The 27,455-nt window shown below is 43.0% G+C and overlaps 1 protein-coding gene across 2 annotated transcripts in view; it reads left to right on the top strand.

Moving 5' to 3' along the window:
* Nucleotides 1-27,455, top strand: part of ABHD12 (abhydrolase domain containing 12, lysophospholipase) — a 90,281-nt gene continuing 62,826 nt past the window's right edge. Inside the window, exon 1 of one of the 2 annotated variants that reach the window (XM_032419404.1) lies at nt 1-357. In XM_032419404.1, the coding sequence (XP_032275295.1) occupies nt 167-357 (191 nt within the window). In that variant the 5' untranslated portion in view covers nt 1-166. The remainder of the gene's footprint in view (nt 358-27,455) is intronic. The other variant, XM_032419406.1, reaches the window with a different exon arrangement.

Below are 27,455 nucleotides of genomic sequence, written 5' to 3'. Positions count from 1 at the left end.
GGTCCCCGGCGCCGGTCCGTAGAGCCGGGCGCCGAGGCCTGGGGCTGGGATGCGAGTGGCTGCGGGCTCCCGGCGGCAGCGGCTCCTGTGAGTAGCGGCGACTGCAGCGCGGGCGGGCGGGCGAGGTCAGCGGACGCCGTCGGCGGCTGGCCGCGTCGGCCGCGGGATGAGGAAGCGGACCGAGCCCGTCGCCTTGGAGCATGAGCGCTGCGCCGCTTCGGGCTCGTCCTCCTCCGGCTCGGTCGCCGCGGCGCTGGACGCCGACTGCCGCCTGAAGCAGAACCTGCGCCTGGCGGGCAAGGGGCCGGCAGAGCCGCGCTGCGCCGCGGACGCTGGCATGAAGCGGGCGCTGGGCAGGTGAGGCACGGCGCAGGAGCGGGGCCCCCTACCTGGCCCGCACGCAGCCCTTAAGCCCCCCGCCCCTCCATAAGTTTCTTGCCTGCAGGAGCGCCCCACATCTACCCTCCATCCTTTGGTGTCCTCTTCCAATTCTCCTCCATCCTTTTCAAACCTCGCCTGGCCCGCAAATGCGGCCCGCGGGCATCCTTTCCCCAGATATCTGCCTGCGGGGTCGCCCCCGACTGTCCCCTTCCCTCCCCTGGTGTCCTTTTCAGGCCCTCCGCGGAGCCCAGCCCCGTGCCCTTCCCCTTCCCAGGTGAGCCAGTGGGACCTCGTCCGCGACGGGCTGGACCAGCGTTTCTCCCAGGAGTTGGGAGCGGCTGGCAATCACGACCCCGCGTGGGAGAGTAGAGGGCGTGGGGGGCGTCCCTTGTGAGGCTCCTGGACGCCCCGCATGTAAGAGGTGGGACGCGGAAGGGCATGCCCCGAGCCAGAGAGCGTTGGGATTCTTCGCCTCAGATCTGCATAGAACTCCATACTGAGCGCCCCTCTTGCTGGACTGGCGTGTGCGGAAGCTTACCTTTTTGCCGATTTCTCACTTTGGTAATTTTTGTCGGGTAACTAGTTGTCAGAAGTGGCATTCTCTGCTCAGAACTGCTGGACCTTTGGGGGAGGGTTAAATGGTGTGCTGTGGCCAGGGATACACCGCATCGTCAGCTGTTGGAGGGAAACCTGTCGTTGATTGTGCAGATGGCTAGTGGTGCTTGAAATTTGATTACACGAGTTGTCTCCTTAGGAATCTCCGTAGAGGCTGGAGTGTCTTTTAGTTTTTTGCGTTCTCCCTCTGAGTAGGAGATGAGTGCATCCAGGTAAAGCTGATTTCAGAATTAAGTTAGTGTATTTCACAGGGACAAATCTCTCCCCGTATGCTAGCTTCGTAATTAAGCTGACCCTTCATAGAACGTATCATTCATGGCAATTTTGAAGTCTGGATGTTTCACGATTTTGAACAAGTTAGTACATAATATTCTCAGGTGCTGTTGCAGTCATTTCTTTTGGGGTCAACTGGAATGCCCTTAATTGACATTGGCCACTTCAGTGTCAAGTATTTATCAAAATAGTCTCTAAAGATATCAGTTTCATTGCCTAAAAGATCATGAAATTGAAAATATGAATATTTGGATAAATAAAAATATAAATATTTGGATAAATAGAAATATTTATCCAAGTAGACACGTCAACATTTCAACTTCATTGCTTAAAAGGTTATGAATTTAAACCATAGTCTCCTCTAAGTCAGTGGTTCACATTCTTGCCAGAAGGGCAGGGACTGACAGTATTTTTTTTTTTTTTTTGGTATAAAGTTACCTAGTAACTGGTCAATATCTTTTGTGAAACTAATTTGTTCTCTTTTTTTGTGGAAAGGTTTATCTTCATTACAAACTCAGGAATAGCTTTAATGTACTTTTGTTAACAGGTTTGGCATTACACCTAGATAAGTTTGGGAATTCTTCCTTTGAAGAAATGAAATTGTTAGGCACAATAGTGTTTGGGGAAACAGTGCTGGCCTGGCACCTTCCTCGAAGATGTACTGTATTAAAAGGATATGCTTATTTTCATTTTTGTATCGGGACAAAGACATTCAAGAGGTGCTCATATCCTTTGGAGGAATAAAAGGCTGTTAGGGAATAAAAAGAAAAGGAGAGGGCAGGAAAGCCAAATTTGTGTGTTACCCTGTGGCTTCCTTCCCTATTTCTTGGAATGTTCTCCTGGACATTCTTCTGCTTTGTTTTCTTCTTCACCTAGGTCTCTGCCCAACTGTCACGTCCTCAGAGAGGCCGTCCTAGGCCAGCCCATCCAAAATAGACTTCTTGCCACTCCCAATGCCCTTATTCTGTTTGCTTTTTTCATCACACTTACCTCTTTTGACCTTGCAATTGTCTGTGTACTTAACTTGCTTTATTGGTTATCTCCTCCCCTATAAGAATGGAAGCCCCATGAGAGCAGGGGCGTTGTTTCCTCCACTTTTCTGGTCTCCAGTGCATGGCCATAGTAGGTGGTGGAAAGTACTTACTGAACTAGTATATGTAGTGTAAATTCCTGGGCCAAAGGGTGTGTGTTTATAATTTTGAAAGGTGAGGCCAAAGTGCCCTCCGGTGTACTGACAGGTACTTTCCCCAGCAGAGTCAGTTGCCACCCTTCCCGCCAATACTGAATGTTACCAAGTATTTTGATCTTTTTTCTATTTGACCGATGAAAATGACATCTGATTTGTAGCTTTAATTTGCATTTCTAATTGTTAGGTGGCAATTTTTGTGTGTTTTTATAAGCCTATTGTGTACCTTTGGGTCTCTCATTACCTGCCTTTGTTGGGTTCTATTGTGCACATTTTCAAATAGACAAAAATAGGGAAGACATTATAATGAACCTTGATGTATCCATCACATCTTAAACAGTTTGCCATGTGTTGCCAATCTTGAACCACTTGTTCCTCCTCCCTCCATTTCTTCATAGGGGGTGGGACTAGAATATTTTAAAACAAATGATTTTATTCATAACTACTTCAGAGTATAACTTGGGAACTAGAACAAATAGGGACTTTTGAAATATATATAACCTCATTTGCTCTATTTATCAGAAATTTTTTATATTTATCAAATTTAACAGTTTATTGCGTATTACTAATTTAATATCCAATCTACATACACATTTCTCCAGTTGTCTCAGAAATGTCTTTTAAAGTGTGGTTTGTTGGGGCGCCTGGGTGGCTCAGACGGTTAAGCGTCTGCCTTCGGCTCAGGTCATGATCTCAGGGTCCTGGGATCGAGCCCCGCATCAGGCTCCTTGCTCAGCAGGGAGTCTGCTTCTCCCTCTTTCTCTGCTGTTCCCCCTGCTCGTGCTCTCTCTCTCTGTCAAAAATAAATAAAATCTTTAAAAAAAAATAAAATAAAATGTGGTTTGTTTAAAAATCTTGTACATTTCTTAAGTTTATTCCTAGTTATTTGATCTTTTTTGTTGTTGCATAGGACCCCTTCTTATATTACATATTTTTATCATTGTACTTATTTTTTTTTTAAGATTTTATTTCTTTATTAGAGAGAGAGAGCACAAGCAGGGAGAGCAGCAGGCAGAGCAAGGAGCCCAACCTTAGGCTCCATCCCAGGACCCTGGAATCATGACCTGAGCTGAAGGCAGACACTTAGCTGACTGAGCCACCCAGGCGCCCCTGTACTTATTAATTTTGTAAGCAGCAACTTATGTAATCATATTGTTTTTAGTAGTTTTTGCAGTTGGTTTTCTAGGATTTTCAGGTATAATATCATATCAGTTACAAATAATGAGAATATCATTCCATGTTTTCTACTTTTTGTCTTTTGTTTCTCTTTTTTAGTTGCATTGTATTTTCAGAACAAGATTAAATACTAGGAATGATAGTGGGTACCTTATTTTGTTCCTTACTTTACTGAGAATGCTTTTAGTGTTTTTGCCACACTGGTTATTTTACTAAGTGGTGCGTTGTTACTATTTGTTTTTTTAATCAAAAATGGTTGTTGAATCTTATGAAATGCCATTTTAGCATCTGTGAAATTATCATATAGATGTTCTTCCTTGACCTGTTAGCATGAATTATAGTAACAGGAGCGCCTGGGTGGCTCAGTCGTTAAGCATCTGCCTTTGGCTCAGGGCATGATCCCAGGGTCCTGGGATTGAGCCCCACATCCGGCTCCCTGCTCCACGGGAAGCCTGCTTCTCCCTCTCCCACTCCTCCTGCTTGTGTTCCCTCTCTCACTGTGTCTCTCTATGTCAAATAAAGAAATAAAATATTTAAAAAAATATGAATTATAGTAACAGATTTTATGTTATTGAATCATCATCTTATTATTGAATCATCAGTGAAAACTCTGTTAATGTGTAGCCAGATTCTATTAATATTTTACTTAGTCATTTTACATTGTTATTTGTGAAACTAGTTTGTAATTTTGGTTTTTTTTTTAAAGATTTTATTTATTTATTTGACAAGAGATAGCACAAGTAGGCAGAGTGGCAGGCAGAGGGAGAGGGAGAAGGAGGCTCTCCACTGAGCAGGGAGCTGGATGTGGGGCTCGATCCCAGGACCCTAGGATCATGACCTGAGCTGAAGGCAGCCGCTTAAGTGACTGAGCCACCCAGGCGCCCCTGTAATTTTGTATTTTTAATGTAATCTTTATCAAGTTGTTTTAATGCTTTCCTTAGCTTTATTAAAAGCTTTCTCCGCTTTAGCCTGTTTAAATACTCTTGAAATGATCTGTTTCTTTAAATTTGGTGGAATTCCCCTGTAAAACTACCTAGGCTGGGTGCTTTTTTCTAGATTTGCTATCTCTTTCTGGGTTTAGTGTTGGTGATTTATACATTCATAGAAAATCATCTGTTTTATCCAGCTTTTTCCTCTGTATCTGAGACTGTTATGCCTGTCCTGTTCCCTAATTTTGTGTGCTTACATTTTTTTCCTTTTCTCCCCTTTGATTATTTAGACTAGTTAATGGTATATCTCATACACAGATATACACTGAAGTATCTTTTCTTTGAAAAAAATCTTTTTTTTTCCCCCCAAATAAAAATTTTTTTTTGTTAATTAATTCTGGGAGACCATGATACTGCTGAGGGTTCTGGAGAAGTAGAGAGAACATCTTCCATCTGAAAGGAGCTACTGCACCTCTCCTGTTGCTGCCCGTGGCAGGAATGTGGCCCTAGGGTGGCCAGATCATCCGGTCTCTCGAGAAGAGTAGCTGGGTGTGTGTGTGTGTGTGTTTGTGTGAACTCAAACTTTGTAAACGTTGCAACTAATTCAGATAAAAACAATAACTTTGGAGTAAGACAGAACAAAACATTTTTTGTTTTTTAAAATTTCTGGATTGGTCGTTTTTAAAGGTAAATGTTTATCTAACTCATGTGTTGACCCTGAACTCCCTGAGAGGAGGGACTAGATATTACTTTTTACAGTATCTGGTAATTTTTGGCAAACAAAGGATTTGCAGGCATTTCCTGTTTTTTTCAGTAACCCTGGAGTTCTTGGGAATATGCCTTAATGGCATAAGTGGTCTAATTTGGACCCTAGGAAGGCGGTAATGAGATGTGTGGGCCTTTGTGTTTCAGTGAAGTAGTCTTTATTCTTCCACTTCTAGCTCATAGGTGGATCTGCCGGTGACTGAGACCAGTGGGCTGCATGGGAGGTTTCGTAGCCGGTGATCCTCAAGTGTAAATACAGGGGAACTGAGGCATCACCCTTGGTTCTTCCTTGACCCAAAGCAAGGAAATTCATCCAGGTGCTAATGGCTTTACTACAATCCAGAAAGGCAGGTGGCTGAGGTTAACACCAGTCTCCTTCAACATCAGTCTTCCTGAGCTCACCCTAGAAGCTGCTTTGCATGGTATCTCTTTGTCCTTTCTTTATACACTGAGAAGGTGAGAGTATGTTCTGAGCTAGCTTTTGTAGTTAAAGTTTGCTTTTTTTCCGTCCCCCTTCTCCTTCCACTCCCTGAGAGTACATTCTGTGCCTGGACTGTGACAAGCAAGAGGGCAGGCTTTGTTTATGGTGCCTCAGCTGAGGCCCCCAGCTGGGTCCATCTCTTCCCAATTGCGATTTATCTTATCAAGGCCACACTTCAGCCCTGGACCCAGGACACTGAGACTTGGTGCTTCTCTGGTGTCTCCCTCTTTGGTGGGACTTTTTACCCTGTATCTCTGCTTCCTTTCCAGTTCCTTTTTAGCCTTCTCAAGGGAGTGTCTGTCTTGTATGGTAACTGGGCAGACATTGCTTCTATGTGGGAGATATTTTTGAGTAGCTCAAAGGCTCCTGAAGACATTATCATGGAGGTAGCCTTGGAAAGAGGAATAGAAAATGGGTCATCTTGCCAGGGTTATGCTGACAGCAGTGGAGACAGGCTGCCTTTCCAGACTCATGATCCTCCTCCTCCTACTAGGGCACTTTTCTTTACAAAATGAATTCTACAGGAAAAATTTTTACTGTAATATGATCTTGAAAACTGACAGATTAAGTCAGTGCTCTTCTCCCAGAGATGATGCCACAGAACTTGCGTGTAGGTGGGTTTGTGCTTTGACAGAGGGCTCTTTCAGCACAGGGTGTGGGTAAGTCATTTGTCTTGTCCTGAACTGAAGGCTAGGTTGGGAAGGGTCAGTTAGGAGAGGGGATGCTGACACAGGGAAGAACAGTAGCAGGAAACTTTGCCTGAGATATCCATTTAGCCAACTGACCATTATTTGGGCGTGGTCCTCATTGTAGTATCATTTGATATCTTAGAGGATATCAGTCTCATAGATAACGGAGCCCCATGCGAGTGTTTTCAGGTTCTGTGGGTTGGGGAGACTTGTTCAACTTTTTGAGTCTGTTTCTCCCTCTGTGATGTGGGGATAGAAATACCTCCCCTGTAGGATCGGGGTGAAGCTTGGATGTACAAAAGAACTGGGTGCATGGTGAGCACCCAATTAGTAGCACCTTCTACTTTGGTCATCCCCAGGGTTATTACTAATACTATTAGTTGGGAGTACTGAGAAAGCTCTGGTAACTTATGTCAAGAGGAATTTACCCCCATCTTATCTGCCCCCAAACTGTTCCAGTATTCTTCTGAGCCAGTTGTGCCTGTAGTTATGATCATGATCTGTGAACGTATCTGTGGGTATTATAACATTTGTAACGGTACTGTTTGGTTATTCGACATTTTTTTTCATCAGTTCACTTAGCAGAGTTTGAGTACCTGTTATATAGAGTAACTCTTCTCAGTGCTGAGGCTGCAGCAATGGATGCAGGTCACATCTCGTGGACTTTACATCCTGGTAGGGGAGGCGGATAACAAACAAGTGAGAACAAGCCGCGTCAGGTGCTTGGGGCGCTGAGGAGAAAAGTAGGCCAGTAAGGAGCACCTTGATGTGTGCATGGTTTAGGTGGCAGGAGGCCTTTCTGATAGAGGACATTTGAATGGAAGCCACTGGCCTCTTTAGAGTGGAGAAATGCCTTGATGTGATGTATGTCATTAACATGTTACTCTGCTGTGACAAGGACAGACTGGAGGTCCAGAGGGAGCAGGAGGACCAGTTAGGAGTCACCCAGGCAACAGATGATGGGGGCTTGGGCTGGCGGTAGCTGTGGAGGGGAGAAGTGCTGCGTTCTGGATCTATTTTGAAGGAGATGTCAACAGATTTGGGGGTAGATTAGTATGAGAGCAAGGACGGTCAGAGATGCTTCACCAGTTTTCTTTTGAGCAGCTGGAGGCAAGGAGCTGCCGTGTGCTGAGATGGGCCAGTTGTGGGAAGAGCAAGTGCTTTGGGGGGTGATGAGTTTGGTTTGGGGCATATTGAAGTGCCTCCTCTTGCAGTTGCGGTAGGTAGGAGGAGCTGGAGTTCAGGGGAGTGAGGCTGACTTCTGACCGTTAGCCTGCAGAAAGTATTTAGAGTCATGATGGGGGTCTGAGGGCTGGGCCCCGGGGTCCTCAGTGGTTAGGGGCTGGGAGAAGAGGAGACCTGGAGGAAGCAAGGGAATAGATTAGGAAGAGCGCTAGGAGGAAAGGGTCAAGGCAGCTGGGTGGAGAAGCCTGTTGCAGAGAAAGTGTGATCTGCTCTTGGATTTGGTGACATGGAGATGAGTGGTTGACAAGAGTGGGTTAATGGAATGCTGGGGGTAAGAGCCTGACAGAGTGGCTCAAGGGAGAGGTGGAGGGAAGAAATGCAGATAGCTTTTTTAAGGAGTTTTACCATAAAAGGGAATAAAGATAAGGGGGATCCCTGGGGTAGGAGGAGGCTTCTGACCAGTGCTGTTGTTAGAGCTCATTGCTGTGCTCAGTGGGATGGTCCAGTAGGCATAGACTGGCCTCGCAGACGCTGGTGGCCTGGTGTCTCTGGGACCCAGCACCCCAAGGCTAAGTGGAGGGTGCCCACACATGAAGACAGGCCAAGAGGGCCATGAAGGTGTAGGGAGGTGGTTAGATTTGTGGGGGGGAGCATTGGAAGTTGTCTTCTGCATGCTTCTACTTTCTCTGTGAAACAAGAGCACGGTTGTCCCCTGAGGAGGCGGGGGGGGTGGAGGTGCTGCAGTCTTTCCCTTGCACTTCTCCACCTGGACAGCCCTAGTTCTTTGTCCGTGACCTAAATAGACTGTTCCACCATATTGCTCAACATTAATGTGAACAGTCATGCTACCCAGCAGGGACTCTTCTTTCTTTCTCTCTGACATGTAATGTTTCAGAAATGGCTCCCATGGGAAGTCATTTCAGCTGTGAGCTCGTGTCTGAGAAGCCACACGTGTTTCTGCACAGTCGAATGCTGCTTGGTTCTGGGGGGCCTGAGTGGGAGGGCAGTGGCTCCACAAGGTTCCTGCACACATCCTCACGACAAGGGGGTTATAGCTGGGTTGGAGGTGGAGGTAGGAAAAGGAACAACATGAACTGAGGTCAAGATAGAGTGATTGTGTGGGACCCAGGCAGAATCCTTACCTCTCAGGTTTTGCTAATACACAAAGAACTATTTCTAAATAGAATTTGTCTTGAGATGGTACTTGTGGACTTGAGTTGTCTTAATATCTGTGTTCTGTTCACCAGGTATGGAAGTGTCCTAAAAGGTAAAAAGAGGGGAGGGTCGATGAGTGTCATTGTGAGTAGTTTCAGAAGAGTAAGACTCTTGATTTTGCAAAGATGAAGGCAAATAAGGGGTGTCACTGAAGGAACACAAGTGGATCTCTGGAATGCTAGACTCTTGGATATGTTCTTAAAGTTTGAAAGAAGTTGCCCTGAGCTTTAGGGTAAGAAAAGAAAGTTCAAGTTGTTTTCAGTTCTTACAAACTTGTGGGATCTCCATGCAAGGTTTAGATATATGGACTGAACTATCTATTCGTAATGGGAAGGAGGAATGTTCAGGGTTGGAGCAGGTCATTTTGATGCAGTCGCTTTTCTGGTGGTTCAGGTCCCTGAGAGACATATATGGCTTTTAACTGTTTTCTCGTACAACAGAGACTTCCCACCCTTTCTTCTTTCATCCTTGACTTGTGCCATTCCTGGCCCTGGAAGATCATTTCACCGCTACCTGAAAATGGCCATGTCAGTGGCGGGTGCCCATGGGTTGGTTTATTCAGCACACAGTTATAATACTTGGGTTGTTGGTCAGATGCATGCTAGGCACGGGGAACATAAAGATGGAAGGAAACAGTACCTGTTCTCAGGGAGTTTGTTGTCTGTCAGTTTTTACTCATGGCAGCCATCAGCTCTTACACTCAAATGTTTTAATGATATCTATAGTAAAGACAAAATACAGACATGGCTGGAGATGGTTAGTCTGATCTCACTTTTGTCTTTTGTTGTTATGACATTTTTTTGTGCTGATTTGTCTGCAGAGAATCTCATCTTTTAGGCTCTCACTTTTTCTTAAAAATTTTTAATTGTTATGTTAATCACCATACATTACATCATTAGTTTTTGATGTAGTGTTCCATGATTCATTGTTTGTGTGTAACACCCAGTGCTCCATGCAGAACGTGCCCTCTTTAATACCCATCACCAGGCTAACCCATCCTCCCACCCCTCCCCTCTAGAACCCTCAGTTTGTTTTTCAGAGTCCATCGTCGCTCATGGTTCGACTCCCCCTCCGATTTCCACCCCCCATTCTTCCCCTCTTGCTAGCTTCTTCTTTTCTTTTTTTTTTTTAACATATATTGCATTATTTGTTTCAGAGGTACAGATCTGTGATTCAACAGTCTTGCACAATTCACAGCGCTCACCATAGCACATACCCTCCCCAGTGTCTATCACCCAGCCACCCCATCCCTCCCACCCCCCACCACTCCAGCAACCCTCAGTTTGTTTCCTGAGATTAAGAATTCCTAATATCAGTGAGGTCATATGATACATGTCTTTCTCTGATTGACTTATTTCGCTCAGCATAACACCCTCCAGTTCCATCCACGTCGTTGCAAATGGCAAGCTCTCATTCCTTTTCATGGCTGCATAATATTCCAGTGTATATATATTCAATATCTTCTTTAGCCATTCATCTGTCGATGGACATCTTAGCTCTTTCCACAGTTTGGCTATTGTGGACATTGCTGCTATAAACATTGGAGTGCACGTACCCATTCGGATCCCTACATTTGTATCTTTGTGGTAAATACCCAGTAGTGCAATTGCTGGGTCGTAGGGTAGCTCTATTTTCAACTTTTTGAGGAACCTCCATGCTGTTTTCCAGAGTGGCTGCACCAGCTTGCATTCCCACCAACAGTGTAGGAGGGTTCCCCTTTCTCCACATCCCCACCAACATCTGTCATTTCCTGACTTGTTAATTTTAGCCATTCTGACTGGTGTGAGGTGATATCTCATTGAGGTTTTGATTTGGATTTCCCTGATGCCGAGCGATGTTGAGCACTTTTTCATGTGTCTGTTGGCCATTTGAATGTCTTCTTTGGAAAAATGTCTGTTCATGTCTTCTGCCCACATCTTGATTGGATTATTTGTTCTTTGGGTGTTGAGTGAAGTTCTTTATAGATTTTGGATACTAGCCCTTTATCTGATACGTCATTTGCAAATATCTTCTCCCATTCTGTCGGTTGTCTTTTGGTTTTGTTGACTGTTTCTTTTGCTGTGCAAAAGCTTTTTATCTTGATGAAGTCCCAATAGTTCATTTATGCCCTTGTTTCCCTTGCCTTTGGCGATGTTTCTAGGAAGAAGTTGCTGCGGCTGAGGTCGAAGAGGTTGCTGCCTGTGTTCTCCTTTAGGATTTTGATGGACTCCTGTCTCACATTGAGGTCTTTCAACCATTTGGAGTCTGTTTTTGTGTGTGGTGTAAGGAAATGGTCCAGTTTCATTCTTCTGCATGTGGCTGTCCAATTTTCCCAACACCATTTGTTGAAGAGACTGTCTTTTTTCCATTGGACATTCTTTCCTGCTTTGTCAAAGATTAGTTGACTATAGAGTTGAGGGTCCATTTCTGGGCTCTCTATTCTGTTCCATTGATCTATGTGTCTGTTTTTGTGCCAGTAACATACTGTCTTGATGATGACAGCTTTGTAATAGAGCTGGAAGTCTGGAATTGTGATGCCGCCAGCTTTGGTTTTCTTTTTCAACATTCCTCTGGCTATTCGGGGTCTTTTCTGGTTCCATACAAATTTTAGGATTATTTGTTCCATTTCTTTGAAAAAAGTGGATGGTATTTTGATGGGGATTGCATTGAATGTGTAGATTGCTCTAGGTAGCATTGACATCTTCACAATATTTGTTCTTCCAATCCATGAGCATGGAACGTTTTTCCATTTCTTTGTGTCTTCCTCAATTTCTTTCATGAATATTTTATAGTTTTCTGAGTACAGATCCTTTGCCTCTTTGGTTAGATTTATTCCTAGGTATCTTATGGTTTTGGGTGCAATTGTAAATGTGATCGACTCCTTAATTTCTCTTTCTTCTGTCTTGTTGGTGTATAGGAATGCCACTGATTTCTGTGCATTGATTTTATATCCTGCCACTTGACTGAATTCCTGTATGAGTTCTTGCAGTTTTGGGGTGGAGTCTTTTGGGTTTTCCACATCAAGTATCATATCATCTGCAAAGAGTGAGAATTTGACTTCTTCTTTGCCGATTCGGATGCCTTTTATTTCTTTTTGTTGTCTGATTGCTGAGGCTAGGACTTCTAATACTATGTTGAATAGCAGTGGTGATAGTGGACATCCTTGCCGCGTTCCTGACCTTAGGGGGCAAGCTCTCAGTTTTTCCCCATTGAGAATGATATTCGCTGTGGGTTTTTCATAGATGGCTTTTATGATATTGAGGTATGTACCCTCTATGCCTATACTCTGAAGAGTTTTGATCAAGAAAGGATGCTGTACTTTGTCAAATGCTTTTTCTGCATCTATTGAGAGGATCATATGATTCTTGTTCTTTCTTTTGTTAATGTATTGTATCATGTTGATTGATTTGTGGATGTTGAACCAACCTTGCAGCCCAGGTATAAATCCCACTTGGTCGTGGTGAATAATCCTTTTAACGTACTGTTGGATCCTATTGGCTCGTATTTTGGTGAGAATTTTTGCATCCATGTTCATCAAGGACATTGGTCTGTAATTCTCCTTTTTGATGGGGTCTTTGTCTGGTTTTGGGATCAAGGTAATGGTAGTTAGGCTCTCCCTTCTTTGACAGGATGTAGTGCATCCTATCAATGCATCCCTGGCTTACCAAGGTTTCTGTAGATATAAGAAAAGAAATTCTCACAGTTTGGGGGCACAGCACACTTCAACAAGGCAGGTCATGGCAGAACCTATGGGAAGGAAAATAAGACTGGACATTTGATATTGGCTTAGGGTTCTAGAAGGAAGGGACTGTTACACCAGCGTAGGCTGACTGGGAGCCTGCCATTACAGCCCCAGCACCTCAAGAGAAAGCACGAGGGAGAATCTGCAGGCACCAAGGCAAGGTTCTACAGGGATTGGTGATCACCATGGTGAAAGGCAGCCCTCAAGGAACCCTCTCTCTCCCTCTGTTCTGCTTTCATTTAAATTTTTTTCTGATTACAAAAGTAATAAAGATTTCTTAATAAAAAAATTTTAAAAAGATTTTATTTATTTATTTGACAGAGAGAGAGACAGCGAGAGAGGGAACACAAGCAGGGGGGTGGGAGAGGGAGAAGCAGGCTTCCCACTGAGCAGAGAGTCCGACGCGGGGCTTGATCCCAGGACCCTGAGATCATGATTTGGGCCGAAGGCAGACTCCTAACGACTGAGTCACCTAGGCACCCCTCTTAATAAAAATTTAAAACAGGGAAGGTAATGAGAAAGTGGAATTTCCCTGGATAATTACTGTTAACAGTGTGGCATATATCAGAAATATTGCTTGCATGTTTGTTCTTTCATTCATCTAACAAATACTTGTTGAGGCCTACTGTGTGCAAGAGGATGTGGACAAAATGTTGCACAAGAGCCAGACAGGTCCCAGCCTTTACAGAGCTTACATTGTCATGAAGGAGAAAGGCAGCAAAAAAGGTAGTGTTTACATATACAGTAAAATTTCAAGGGGTGCAAAATGGTATAAAGAAAAATAAAGCAAGGTAGTGTTAAACATAAGACAACAGGCCCCAAGTGGAGTCCCTTAGGCTAAGCCCTACTTTGCCAAACCAAGACCTAACTTAATTATGGCTTCAGCTCTCGCAGAAATGGAATCTTAAACCACTCGTTCAGGAATTGCCTGACCAGCACAAGCGAGGTAATCTGCCTGACAGACCCCTGTCATCCTCTAAAGGAAAGTGACCCGGCCATAACCAACCCGCTTTTTTGTCCAGCGTAAATCCCTTCTTCATGCTCACTTCTCTGCTTGTCAAAGCATTTCATTTTGTACTGTTCCTCCAAGCTCCTGTCTGCTGGGTTGGGTGCTGCCTGATTCAGAACTGCTGAATAAAGCCAGTAAGAGCTTTAAAATGCACTCAGCTGAATTTTTGGTTTTTTGTAACAGTAGGTAATGCAGTTGCATGTAAGGCACCTGAAAACAAGCTGTACTGTAGTGTAAAACATTTTTGTCTCTGGCAGGAGAATAAGGCCTTTTCACAGCAGGACAATTCTGCCAATATCCTCATGATTTTTTTGTTTTCTTCTCTGGGAACAAAGAGACATTTATGGATTGCTCTTGTGTATTTTATTAAGGCCTTAACTTTTTCAATTCTGTTGAGTGAAGTTACCCCAATATTCACTGTGTTCAGATAAGATTTTGAAGATTGTTCTTCAGGTTTGCACCTGTGAACTAAGAAGAATTTAACCAACTATTAGTCTTGGGGAATGAATCCTGACTTGACTCTTTTGTTCATTCTGAGAGAATATGAGATACTATATATATATTATGCAAACCTTTATATGTTATATATTACATATATATTTTATGTACCAAGTTGCCCCTTGAACAACATGGGATATTAGGGATACCCAGTCCCATGCAGGCAAAAAACTGTGTATAACTTTGACTCCACAAAACTTCAACTACTAATAGCCTACTGTTAACCAGAAGCCTTACTAATAAACAGTTAACACATATTTTCTATGTTATATGTATTGTATACTGTATTTCTACAGAAAGTAAGCTATATATAAGAAAATGATATGAAGAATCATAAGGAAGAGAAAAGGTAGCAGGGGTGGCTATATTAATATCAACGTATATTTCCGAGCAAAGAATATTATGAGAGATAAAGCAAATCATTTCATAATGACAGATCAATTAATCAAGAGGACATAACAACTTTGAACATTTGTGTATGTAATTGACAGAGCTTCAACATCCATACAGCAGAAATAGAACTGTGAAGAAAATAGACACATCCACGATTATAGCCAAAGATTTCAATAACTGATAGAAGTAGGAGGCAGAAAATCAGCAAGGATGTAATAGACTTCAGCAACACTGTCCACCAACTTACCTTGATTGGCAGTCTGTCCAACAAGGGCAGATATATGTTCTCCTCAAGTGCACATCAAACCAGATAGATTATATTCTAGACCATAAAACAAGTCTCAAGAGCTTTAAAAGAATTTAAGTCATGCAAAGTCTGTTTTGTGACCATAAGGAATTAAATTAGAAATCAGTAAAAACAAGATGTCTCTGGAAAATCCTGAAACATTTGTGAAGTGAATAACACACTTTTGAATAAGCCATGGGTCATAGAAAAAATCCAAGAGGAAATTAGAAAGTAGTCCAAACTGAATGAAAATAATGACAAGTGTATGCTCCTAAAGCATCCTTGGGGAATTTATAGTACCAAATGCCCATAGGAAGGAAGAAAGGTCTTCAATGACTTCAGTCTCCATATTAAGAAACTAATGAACAAAAAGTGGGAATTAAACCCAAAGTAAACAGAAAAAAAAACATATAATAAAGACCGAAACAGAAATCAAAGAAATCAAAAACGAAAATAATAATGTTAATAGCAGGTTTAATCTGTAATAGGCAAAAACTGGAAATGATCCAGGGTGCCTGGCTGGCTCAGTTGGTAGAGTATGTGACTCTTGATCTTGGGGTTGTAAATTTAAGCCCCATGCTGGGTGGAAAGATTACTTAAAAATAAAACCTTTAAACAAAGAAAACTGGAAACAATCCAATACCCATCAGCAAGTGTGTGTAAAAGCGAGTTGCATAGCCCCACAGTAGAATATTACTCAGCAATCAAAAGGAATGAACTTTTTTTGCTATGAAAATAGGTTTGGAAAGCAGGTAGTTTCTTCTAGTTGGTAAGGAATGCTTAGTTCTGATAAACAAATCTGGAGCTAGACAAACAGAATGCTTCTTGAGTGAACAGCTAAATGAAAAGGGAGCTCATTTCCCAAATGAGACAGCCTTTGGAAATATTTTTTATTGTGGAAAAATATATGTAACAATTTACCATTTGTAAGTGCACAATTCCATGGCATTAAACACATTCACAAGGTGTGCAGCCATCACTACCCGCCCCCCCCATCTCTAGAACCTGTTCATCTTCTGGAACCGAAACTCTGTATGCATTAAACGCTAACTCCCCACTCCCAACCCCAGCCCCTGATGACAACTGTTAAACTTTCTGAATACTCTAGGTTCCTCATAGAAGTGGAATCCTAGAATATTTGTCCTTTTGTGTCTGGCTTATTTCACTTCGTATAATGTCTTAAAGGTTCATCCACGTTGTGACATATGTCACAATTACCTTCCTTTTAAGGCTGAATAATACTCCATTGTGTAAACATACCACATTTTCTTTGAGACAGTTTTATTTTTATTAGTGATGAGGAAATTTTTTAAAAAATTCTATGCTTGCACTTTTGATAAGATAGAAAAGCAATGTATTAAAAAAAAGAAAAGCAGTATATTGATTTTTGTCAAAACATACCTTCCTACTATTTGTGCCTTAGCTCTTATCGCCATCGAAAATCCAGGACTTGTGCTGTTCTGACCTGGGCCAGGAAGAGCAAAACCCCATATAAGATGCTAAAAAGATGTCATTACACTGGCCCCCTTTAGGAATGAGGCCAGAAGTTTATCTTCTTGCCTGTAACCAGTACTGCTTCCATAAATGAAAGAGAGGATATAGGAATAAGAGCCCTGAAGTGGGATCCAGAGGTTTCTGGAATTGGTTTTGTCCTGAAACCATGTCCTTCTTGGACCAAAGCAGACAGAAAACAGGATCAATAGGTGTGAAGAGGAAGGCAGGAAAGATGGAAGAAGCCCATGGTGCCCTTCCTGAGGAGCAGGAGTTCCCAGCACTGGCTTGGGGTCCATAGTAGTTTTGAACTAAATTTTTGCTGTGTGGAAGGGAAATGAAAAAATAAGGATAGTGTAGAGAGTATCTCATAAAGGTAAATTTATAGTGTTTGAATTCTGAGACAGTGTCCTTTGTATCTTTTTTGGCGTTAAAATGTTCTCTTCAGATTAGCTAGTTTTAGAAATCCTTACTTGGTAAAATTAAAAACTTGGCAACACTGTGTCAGTCCTCATTTTGCAGAAAATTATGCTAGTTCATGACCTACAAAAATGCAGGTATCAGTTTTTCTGTGGGGGGAGTTGGGGAGGGTGGGTAGGGGTTGGTTGAGAGGTGAATTGAGCCTGCTGCTGAGGCTGTGACTCTGCCTATGAGGGCTGGTCACAGTGAGGCCCTGAGATCCGACGCCTGGCTGCCACCACTTAGGTGCAGCAGGCAGGTATGGGTCCACTGCGCTTAAATGCCTGTGTGGACCCAGTGGCCTGTGTGTAGGAGCGGAGGCTACCACACCAGGTCTTGGTCCGTGGCCCCTCAACAGTAGGAAGGCTGCGTTTGCAGAGCTTTTAAAGCCACAGTCTTCCTGGTTAGCCCACATCTCTTGTGTCCCAGATGCCACTGTCTTTCAAAAACAGCATTTGGCAAGTTGGTGTTTGCTGATGATGGGCGAAAGGAAGGTGAAGGAGAGTGTCGAGGCAGAACAGTCCCAAAGAAGTAAAGACAGGAAAAGGGAACAGTCAATAAAAGTAGGCACAGGAAGAATTAGTAAAAATAACATTCAGTACTTTGTACCAGATACCATCCTCTTCAGCACTTTGCATGTATTAACTTCTGAAATGTTCACAACTAACCTCATGAGGTGGGGTGTGTTATCCCAGATGAGGAAACTGTCCCCTGTAGTCTGTAGCTTGCCTGTGGTCTCATGGCCATTGCAGGCATTGCTGGGCAGGCCCAGGGCCTGTGCCCTAGCCACTGTGCTCCTGCCTGTGTTTGGGCTGTCTCTCGTACACATGCTGTTAGAAGAGGGAAATAGTGTAGGTTGAAAATACTGGGCCAGTGTCTCAGGAGGGAAACCAGGGCTTTACCCAGGGTGCTGCTTTCCTTCTCTGACCACATTAGTGGCCACGGCACAGTGCTAAGGGGTGGGCTTCTGAGGTCACAGGCCTGCCACAGAGCCTTTCCTCAGGTTGATGGCGTCCTTTGGGACCTTCTCAGTAGCTTAGCACCTCCCATCTTGTCAGTTTTGGAGTGGCTGGCAGGGTCTGGGTCCCTGCTGCAGAGGCTGTGGGGAAACCAGACCTCCAAGGAAAGCACTGCATGAAGCTCACCTTGTGAGCCCCTTCTGGCTCTCTGATGAGTGATTGTGAATCATGGGGACCTTCCAGTCATCAACATGGGGGACCACAAGCATTGAAGGGTGGATCTGTCCAGGATACCTGTAGTCAATTTAAGTACCAATTTCTGTACTATCAGTGTGTACTCTTTCAATAAAGAGTCTGAAAGCTCAGTCTTCCCAGATAGGAAAATTAAAAGTATGGGGCCGCCTGGGTGGCTCAGTCAGTTAAGTGACCAACTCTTGATTTCAGCTCAGCTCTTGATCTCAGGGTTGTGAGTTTGAGCCCCACAATGGGTTCCATGCCCAGTGTGGGGACTACTTAAAAAAAAAGTGGATGTGGGTGAAAAATGTGGGTGTGGGGGGGACAGGTTCACTTACATCTAAAAATAGTCCTTTGTTAAGAAGTTTACTTAGGGCTCTTTTAAAGAGCAGGTTTTCCAGTGCAGATTTGTGAAGTGGCTCACTTTATCTATTTTCTAAGTGCTGTGCACCTACCTCAGCTGTTTCACCCTGTGGGCACATCTGTTGTTCACCGAGTTTCCAGTCTGGGACCTTACAGTGAGGTACAGTCTTACAGTCTGAAGGGAGTAACGTGTGACTCTTCTAGGTAGAAGCATTTCACAGCAGGTTGGGTTCTCCATGCCCTTCTTCCCAAAGCCATTTGTGGAGATGGTGACGTTGTAGAGTGCTGGAGCCTCCTGAAGGTTCCTGAGTGATGAGGGTCTCTGGACCCCTGACACCCTGTGCTGGACACAGAGCCAGAGCAAGAAAACCATGTCCATGTGCCACCAGATTTGCTGGGGGTTTGTGGCTGCAACATAATGTGGTCTGTTCCTGCTGGTACAGTTGTGAAATCTTTGTTATTATGTAAAAGAAATATATGTAAAATTTTTTAAAATATCAAAGCATCTGCAGTGAGTTCTCTGTGCCCCACCTCTTCTTCCCTGACATGAACAGTTCCTCACAACACTGTAAGTCCTTCCACCCCCACACCATGTCTATGCATAGACACCCATTCTTTGTTCTTAACAACTGCATGTCATCCCAGTGTACAGATGCCCTATCCCCTGTTATGGAGATAGAAAATCAGTATGCTGTGATCCATAGCTTTTGTATACACAAAACAGCAATTGGTTGTGAAGTATAAGGGAGGAGAAGACAAAAAATATCAACAAAAAAATAATCCTATAAGGATGCTTAGAAATATGCAAAATCCATAAGAGGGAAACTTTTAAAACATTCCCAAAGCTCACAAAAGTAGGCTTGAACAAATGTAAGGACATATGTGTTCTTGAATAAGAAAGCCTAATCTCTCTAAATCAGATTATTCGTTTAACAAGATTTCAAATAAAAATGCCAGCCTGTTTCTCTTGGGTTCTACATAAGCTGATTCTGAAGTTCAGTGTAAAATGGCATGCAGGAGTGCCAGCAGAGAGAAGAGAGAGTGGTGAGTAGAGACTGGTCCATGTTGCAGAGCTCTGTTTTAGGAGCGTGGCAGTAACTTTGAGTAGCAAGCCAGTGAGACAGGACAGAAATTCCAGAAATAGTCTCAAATACACTTGGGCATTTAGGGTAAAGGTGAGATCATAAATGAGTGGGGTCAAAATTGATTTAGATTTTTAACAAAGGGTTTAGGGATAACTGGTAGCCATTTGGAATAAAATAAATCTGGATCCACATCTTAGACCATACACCAGGATCAAAGTTCAAAAGGATTAAATGTAAAAAAACCCAAAAGTACTAGAAGAAAACATGAGTGAAATTCTTTAGTCTTGCAATGAAGGTCTTTTTAATCAGAAAGTTGAATTTTTTTTTTTTGTATGTTAGTCACCATATAGTACATCATTAGTTTTTGATGTAGTGTTCCAAGATTCATTATTTGCGTATAACATCCAGTGCTCATTACAACACGTGCCCTCCTTAATACCCATCACTGGGCTACCCCATCCCCCCTCCCCCCCCGAAACCCTCAGATTGTTTCCCGGAGTCCATAGTCTCTCATGGTTTGCCTCCTCACCCTCCCTGGATTCCCACCCTTAGTTGTCCTTTCCTTCCCCTATGGTCCTCCACGCTATTCCTTATGTTCCACATATGAGTGAAGCCATATGATAATTGTCTTTCTCTGCCTGACTTATTTCACTTAGCATAATCCCCTCCATTTCTATCCATGTTGATGCAAATGGTGGGTATTCATCCTTTCTGATGGCTGAGTAATATTCCATTGTATATATGAACCACATCTTCTTTATCCATTCATCTGTTGAAGGGCATCTTGGCTCCTTCCACAGTTTGGCTATTGTGGACGTTGCTGCTATGAACATTTGGGTGCGTATGGCCCTTCTTTTCACTACATCTGTGTCTTTGGGGTAAATACCCAGTAGTGCAATTGCTGGGTCATAGGGTAGCTCTATTTTTAACTTCTTGAGGAACCTCCATACTGTTTTCCAAAGTGGCTGTACCAACAACTTGCATTCCCACCAACAGTGTAAGAGGATTCCCCTTTCTCCACATCCTCACCAATATTTGTTGTTTCCTGTCTTGTTAATTTTTGCCCTTCTAACTGGTGTAAGGTGGTATCTCAATGCGGTTTTGATTTGTATTTCCCTGATGGCTAATGATGTTGAACACTTTTTCATGTGTCTGTTAGCCATTTGTATGTCTTCCTTGGAGAGTGTCTATTCATGTCTTCTGCCCATTTTTTGACATGATTATTTGTTTTTTGGGTGTTGAGTTTGAGAAGTTCTTTATAGATCTTGGATACCAGCTCTTTATCTGAAAGTTGAATTCTAGTAAAAGGTTTTATTTTATTTTATTTTTTTTAAGTATTTTATTTATTTATTTGACAGAGAGAGACACAGCAAGAGAGGGAACACAAGCAAGGGGAGTGGGAGAGGGAGAAGCAGGCTTCCCACGGAGCAAGGAGCCTGATGTGGGACTCGATCCCAGGACCCTGGGATCATGACCTGAGCCGAAGGCGGACGCTTAATGACTGAGCCACACAGGCGCCCCTAGTAAAAGGTTTTAAAATAAATTTCACTTTATAAACGTGGAAAACATCTGCGTGACATACCTAATGACAAAAGACAAGAACATATTTGCAGCTTATATAGATGAGCTGATTCCCCTAATAAAGAACTTCGAGTTATTGAAAAGAAAAAGGTCAAAACCAGTGGGAAAATGTGAGAAGGACATGTATAATTCATAGAGAAAAAATTACCGTAACCCTTCAGTATGTGAAAGGGTGCTCAGTCACACTCATTCATAATTAGGGAAATCAAATTAAAACTATACCAAGGTGCCATTTCTCACCTATCAGATTGGTAAAAATGCATCTTCATCAACCACTTTGTTAGTGAGGCTTTGAGAGAGACAGGGATTTGTGAGAGTTGCCTCTTATAGGTGCATTTACTCTTTGATCTAACCATTTCCATCCTAGGACCATCCTCTGTGTACTTGCACATAAAAATTTTATGTGTACAGAATGACTCATAGTGGCATTGATTGTTGGAAACCACCCGAAAGTTCAGCAGTGGGAGACTAGGTTAATCACCTGTGCTGTATTCACCCAGTGAAAAACTATGGAGCTGCACAAAAGCTATCAACTGATATGGACAAATTGCCTGGATATGTTGTTGAGAGAGAAAAATCAAGGTGTAAAACAGTTTATAATGTGTAGCAGGCCACCTTTTGTATGAAAAAAAAGGAAAAAATGAGAACATGTACATGTATTTGCATAAGGAAACACTGGAAGGAAAAATAGGTAGCTAATAAAAATGATTATCTGGGCACTAGGTGGGACAGGATGCATGGAGACAAGTTGGCAGTGAGACTTTATATTTAGTTTTATTTCTTTTTAACTATTTACATATATGACTTCAAAAAATTATTGGTGAGCTGAAAGTAAAAATGAGCGTGCAGTGTGTAATCTCATATTAGTTAGGATGACACTAGCTACTTTACCAAATCAATAGGACAGCAGACACCCATCCCTTGACTCACATTACCTTGGTGAGCTCTGTGCCTGTAGCCCTACCTGCTCCCCAGGTGGGATGGGAATATAGTCCCAACTGGGTAGCCACCTCCCACCACCAGCTCTACCCTGGAGGAGAGTGAGTGCAAACTTTTGGTGGTCTGCTAGCTGTCTCCACCACAGACCCTAACTTTGAAAGACATAGTCAGTATGGAATCAAGCTTATACAGACATACTACATTAGTACATTGACAGTGGTTGTTTAGGATCATGTGATATGAGGTGACTTTTATTCTCTTTTTAATGCTTTTTTGGCACCTTGCAAATTTTCTACATTTATCTGTTAATCAGGGAAGGCATAGAGCTATGAAAAAGTAATCCCTGTTGAATATGGCAAGTATATTCCCTTTCCGTCTCAGAAACTGTTGCAGAGAGGACGTCTGTGTAGAATCTTCCTGACATACTGGGATGATGGAGTCCATGCAGTCACCCCTTCAGAGTGGGGATGCTCAGTCAGAGAGCAGGTCCCACTGAGTGTTTGCTCACATTGACCTCATTGGTACTGTCAGTTTCTTATTCTTTGCAAATAACATGGGGAAAGGTGGAATTTCATTGTTTTATATCTACATGTTAACTTAATGTTACTTGTTTTGATAATAGGAAGTATCTTATAATAGCTGTGTAGCCCTTTATATCTGAAGATAAATTTCCAGAATATTGCTTCATTGTGAGTTTTAACCTGTTTGGTTCAAATAAAAATGGAAGAAAAATGATTTCGAGAGCTTTTTCTGTGAAGTCTCAAGATGGCCTTAACTAAGGGCTGGGTGGCATGGTCTTGGGGCCTTCAGTCTGCTCTTGTTACCTGCCCTGTAAAGTTCAGCAGCAGGAGGCTTGTCCACTAGGGTGTAGAGGTTCTCATGTGGTGGGAAATGCTTACATTGTGTCTTCTAAAGCTGCTATTTATTTAAAAGATTTGTATTTATTTGTCAGAAAGAGAGAGAGAGCACAAGCAGGGGAAGCTGCAGGCAGAGGGAGAAGCAGGCTCCCCGCTGAGCAAGGAGCCTGATGTGGGACTCGATCCTGGGACCCTGGGATCATGACCCGAGCCGAAGGCAGCTGCTTAACTGACTGAGCCACAGACGCCCCTAAAGCTGCTTTTTATACCTTCATATTCCAGTAGTTTTGTTGACAAGTCTGCAATCTACTGCACTTAAATCTTTTTTTTTTTTTTTTTTAAGATTTTTTATTTATTTATTTGACAGAGAGAGACACACACAGTGAGAGAGGGAACACAAGCAGGGGGAGTGGCAGAGGGAGAAGCAGGCTTCCCGCCAAGCAGGGAGCCCGATGCAGGCTCGATCCCAGGACCCTGGGACCATGACCTGAGCCAAACACAGACACTCAACCATCTGAGCCACCCAGGCGCCCCCATATGTAGCTTCTTATCTAAAAACAAAATATATATTTCCACTTAAGCAAGCATTATGTTATGCTTTCAGTAAAGTTGAATAATTTTATTGATAAACATTCTACATATTTCTTATGCTTATTCTTAGATACTATATATTTTTTGTTGCTACTATAAAATAGTTACATTTTTCCAGCTGGTTAGTTACTAGTATATAAGAAAGCCATTAATTGGTTTGTTTATTTATTTTGCATTTGAAAATCTTGCTGAGCTCCATTAATTCTGAGAAGTTTCTAGTTGATTTTTATTGGAGTTTTCCAGATGGGTAGTTATCATCTGTAAGCAAGCAATGATAATTTTGGCTCTTCCTTATAGGTTTATCTTTTAACTTTTCATCTTCCCACAATATCTACAACATTCAGAATAGTATTTTATGGTAGAGGTGAGAGCAGATGAAAAGTCTTGTTTCTTTTTTCCTTTTTTTTTTTTAAATTTTTTATTGTTATGTTAATCCCCATACATTACATCATTAGTTTTAGATATAGTGTTCCATGATTCATTGTTTGTGTGTAACACCCAGTGCTCCATGCAGAACGTGCCCTCCTCAATACCCATCACCAGGCTAACCCATCCTCCCAACCCCCTCCCCTCTAGAACCCTCAGTTTGTTTTTCAGAGTCCATCGTCTCTCATGGTTCTTCTCCCCCTCCGATTTCCCCCCCTTCATTCTTCCCCTTCTGCTACCTTCTTCTTCTTTTTTTCTTTCTTAACATATATTGCATTATTTGTTTCAGAGGTACAGATCTGAGATTCAACAGTCTTGCACAATTCACAGCGCTTACCACAGCACATACCCTCCCCAGTGTCCATCACCCAGTCACCCCATCCCTCCCACCCCACCCCCCACTCCAGCAACCCTCAGTTTGTTTCCTGAGATTAAGAATTCCTCATATCAGTGAGGTCATATGATACATGTCTTTCTCTGTTTGGAAAAGTCTTGTTTCTTCACTTGAATTTCCACTCATTTACCAAATATTTATCAAACATCTACTATACAACAAGCAGTAAATAAAACACTGATTAACACTTTACTTTTCATTATAACGTTGGTTGATGAGATTGTCGTCTTCGATCAAGAATTAATTTAAGGGGGTGCCTGGGTGGCTCAGTCCTTAAGCATCTGCCTTAGGTGTGAGGCTGCCCTGCATTTTTTGCTCCTGAGCACACCATGGCGCATCTCCAGCTTCCAGCTCTCTGGGAACAGAGCAAGAAGGCTGGGGACTTTCAACGTGCTTTTCTAAATTTTCATGTATCTTTTCTGCTTTTAGCGTACCTGACCCTCTGCCGTCCAGAAACCTGTGTACCTTTCGCAGAGAATGAACTTTCAGCCTTTTGGTGGGATAGAACAGTGGCCCCACTCTAATCAGTGAGGTGGGGGTCCAGAGGGGTTTTTCCAAATTGTCCTCCTGATTGGGGTCCCAGCCTGAGCCCCTTCCACATACACCTGGAGCCACTGGCTCACATGTCTTATGTCCCTGCATGCTGCCTTAGGACATTCCTGGAGGTATCAGCTGAATTCCCAGGACTCCTGCTTTCTAACTTCCAAAATATTGGTGTCACTGCTCTCATTCTTTGCCCCTAGGGTTTTATGCTTTTTACAACAAACTGTGTTGTTGTTTTAGTGGGGGTTTGGGGGAGAACAGTTAAATCTACCATCTTTAGCTGTATAATGTGTGTTCAAGGTGGCATTTTAGATAGAGAGAAACTATCGGGTGACTATTTAGGATATAAACTCAGAGCCCTACCTCCCACCCTGTGCCAAGATACAGCCCACATGGATTAAATGTGAAGTTCCAAGCCCTAAAAGACAAATGAGTATATTTATCCAGTCTCAAGGGCAGAGAAGAACATCTACCCGTAAAGTAGAGGAAGAAATCATAAAGAAAAAGGCTAATTCAATAAGAATACATAAAAATTAGAAGTTATCCTATAATTGGGAATAAGAGGCACAGCAACAGGGAATATAGTCAGTGGTACTGTAATGGTGTATGGTGGCAGATGGGAGCTACAGTTGTCGTGAGCACAACATAACACATAGAGATGTTGAATCACTGTTACACACCTGAAACTAATGTAATACTGTGTGTCAACTATACTCAAACATTTTTTTTAAAAGAAAAAAAATGAAATTCTCCTGTAATTAAAAAAAGATTCCTAATAAAAAGACAAATGATAAGTAGAGGGAAATGCTTTTAAATATGTAAAATGTCAGACAAAGGGGTAATATCCTTAATAAATGATTGTAAGAGAAGAGTCCAGAGGCAAGGGAAACAAAAGGAAAAATAAACTTTTGGGACTTCATCAAGATAAAAAGCTTTTGCACAGCAAAGGAAACAGTCAACAAAACTAAAAGGCAGCCTATGGAATGGGAGAAGATATTTGCAAATGTCTTATCAGATAAAGGGCTAGTATCCAAAATCTATAAAGAACTTATAAACTCAACACCCGAAAAACCCCAAAAAATCCAGTCAAGAAATGGGCAGAAGACATGAACAGACATTTCTCCAAAGAAGACATAAATGGCCAATAGACACATGAAAAAATGCTCAACATCACTTGGTATTAGGGAAATACAAATCAAAACCACAATGAGACACCATCTCACACCAGTCAGAATGGCTAAAATTAACAACTCAGGAAACAACAGATGTTGGTGGGGTTGCAGAGAAAGGAGAACCCTCTTACATTATTGGTGGGAATGCAGAGTGCAGCCACTCTGGAAAACAGTATGGAGGTTCCTCAAAAAATTAAAAATAGAACTACCTATGACCCAGCAGTTGCACTAAGTATTTATCCAAAGGATACAAACAGTGATTTGAAGGGGCACAGTGAGGTGGGGGGTTCCATTTAGGTGGTTCTTTCAGAAGCTCAGGGAATTGGTCTGAAAGTGGAGTGTGTTCACCCAGGGAGTATGTGAGACATAGTCACTGGGGTATGGGAAGGAAATTTTGGGACTTCTAATCATATTCATATTCAGAAATTAACCAACATACACATGCAGACCAATTATACATGTGTATAATTTAGTAAGTACATATATATGGAGGGCATGCTCCAAATAAATGCTGATGGAATGTGTAATCACAAAAGTTTGGGCCCACTGCTCTGGGCAAGATGTGTTGTTGGCCTGCCCCAGAGAGACAGCATTTGGGTGGTTAGAGGCAGATGGAATTGAGATGTATTTTGGAGACTTGGTATGGGTTGCAAGTGGAGGTAGGGGCGAGGAGGGAGTGTTGGGAATGGCTCCTGGGGACCTGCTGTGGGCCTTGGGCACATGGTGTTTGCTGAGGTGGAGAACCTGGAGGAGAAGCAGATTTAGGGGAGGAGAGGGTTGAAGATCAAGAACATGGTTTTGGACATGCTAATTTGAGTGGCCTGTGAGACTCCAAACAGAGATGCTGAAGAGACTGCTAAGTCCTTCAGGCTCCACGTTGTTGGTCTTATCTGAGGGCCCCCTGGCAGGGAAAGAGTATTGGTCAGGACAGACCAGGTCATGCTGCAGAACCCCTGCGTCTCAGGAGTGTTTCTCACTTCCATTGCATGTCTGCCGCTCCTAAAGTCTCTTCTTGCTCACATTTCCTTAGTCTCTAACTTTCAATGGGGTAGGGACGTGCATCCTACCATGGACCCAGTAGGCGGAGAACCAGAGATAATTGGTGAGCAGCTCCGGCCACTGCCAGTAATTCTGCAGAGGAACTCATGGGCCCGCCGTCTTTGACAGATGACAGTGGGGGAGAACCAGGCATGCGTAGCAGAGAACACTGCGCCCTCCTGGCCTTCACTTGGCTTAGGGCATGCCCCGGAGGGACTCAGGCAGAACTTCTCAAGGAAGGTCCTTTGAGTCAGGAGAAGGTGCAAGTATCCTCAGGCCCAAGGGCTGCAGGAGAAGCCCGGAGAGTCCGACTGGGAGCTGTCGGGGCTGGGCGGAGACCACTCCTGAGGAGACTGCTGACCCCGCAGCAAGACCTGTGCCTGGTTGTGGCCTAGCTTCCCTTCTGATGCTGCTGCACACTGCATTACTGGAGTCCTTTCTGGGCATCAAACTACTGCTTTTAAGCACTGGTGTGGTTAAAGAGTAATTGTAATTTAAGCTACCAGAGCAAGAAATTAGAG

The sequence above is a fragment of the Phoca vitulina genome, unplaced genomic scaffold (genome assembly GCF_004348235.1).
Source record: "Phoca vitulina isolate PV1807 unplaced genomic scaffold, GSC_HSeal_1.0 scaffold22, whole genome shotgun sequence".
Lineage (NCBI taxonomy): Eukaryota > Metazoa > Chordata > Mammalia > Carnivora > Phocidae > Phoca > Phoca vitulina.
Note: the sequence above shows the minus strand (reverse complement) of the source record. Positions and strands in the feature narration are given on the sequence as shown.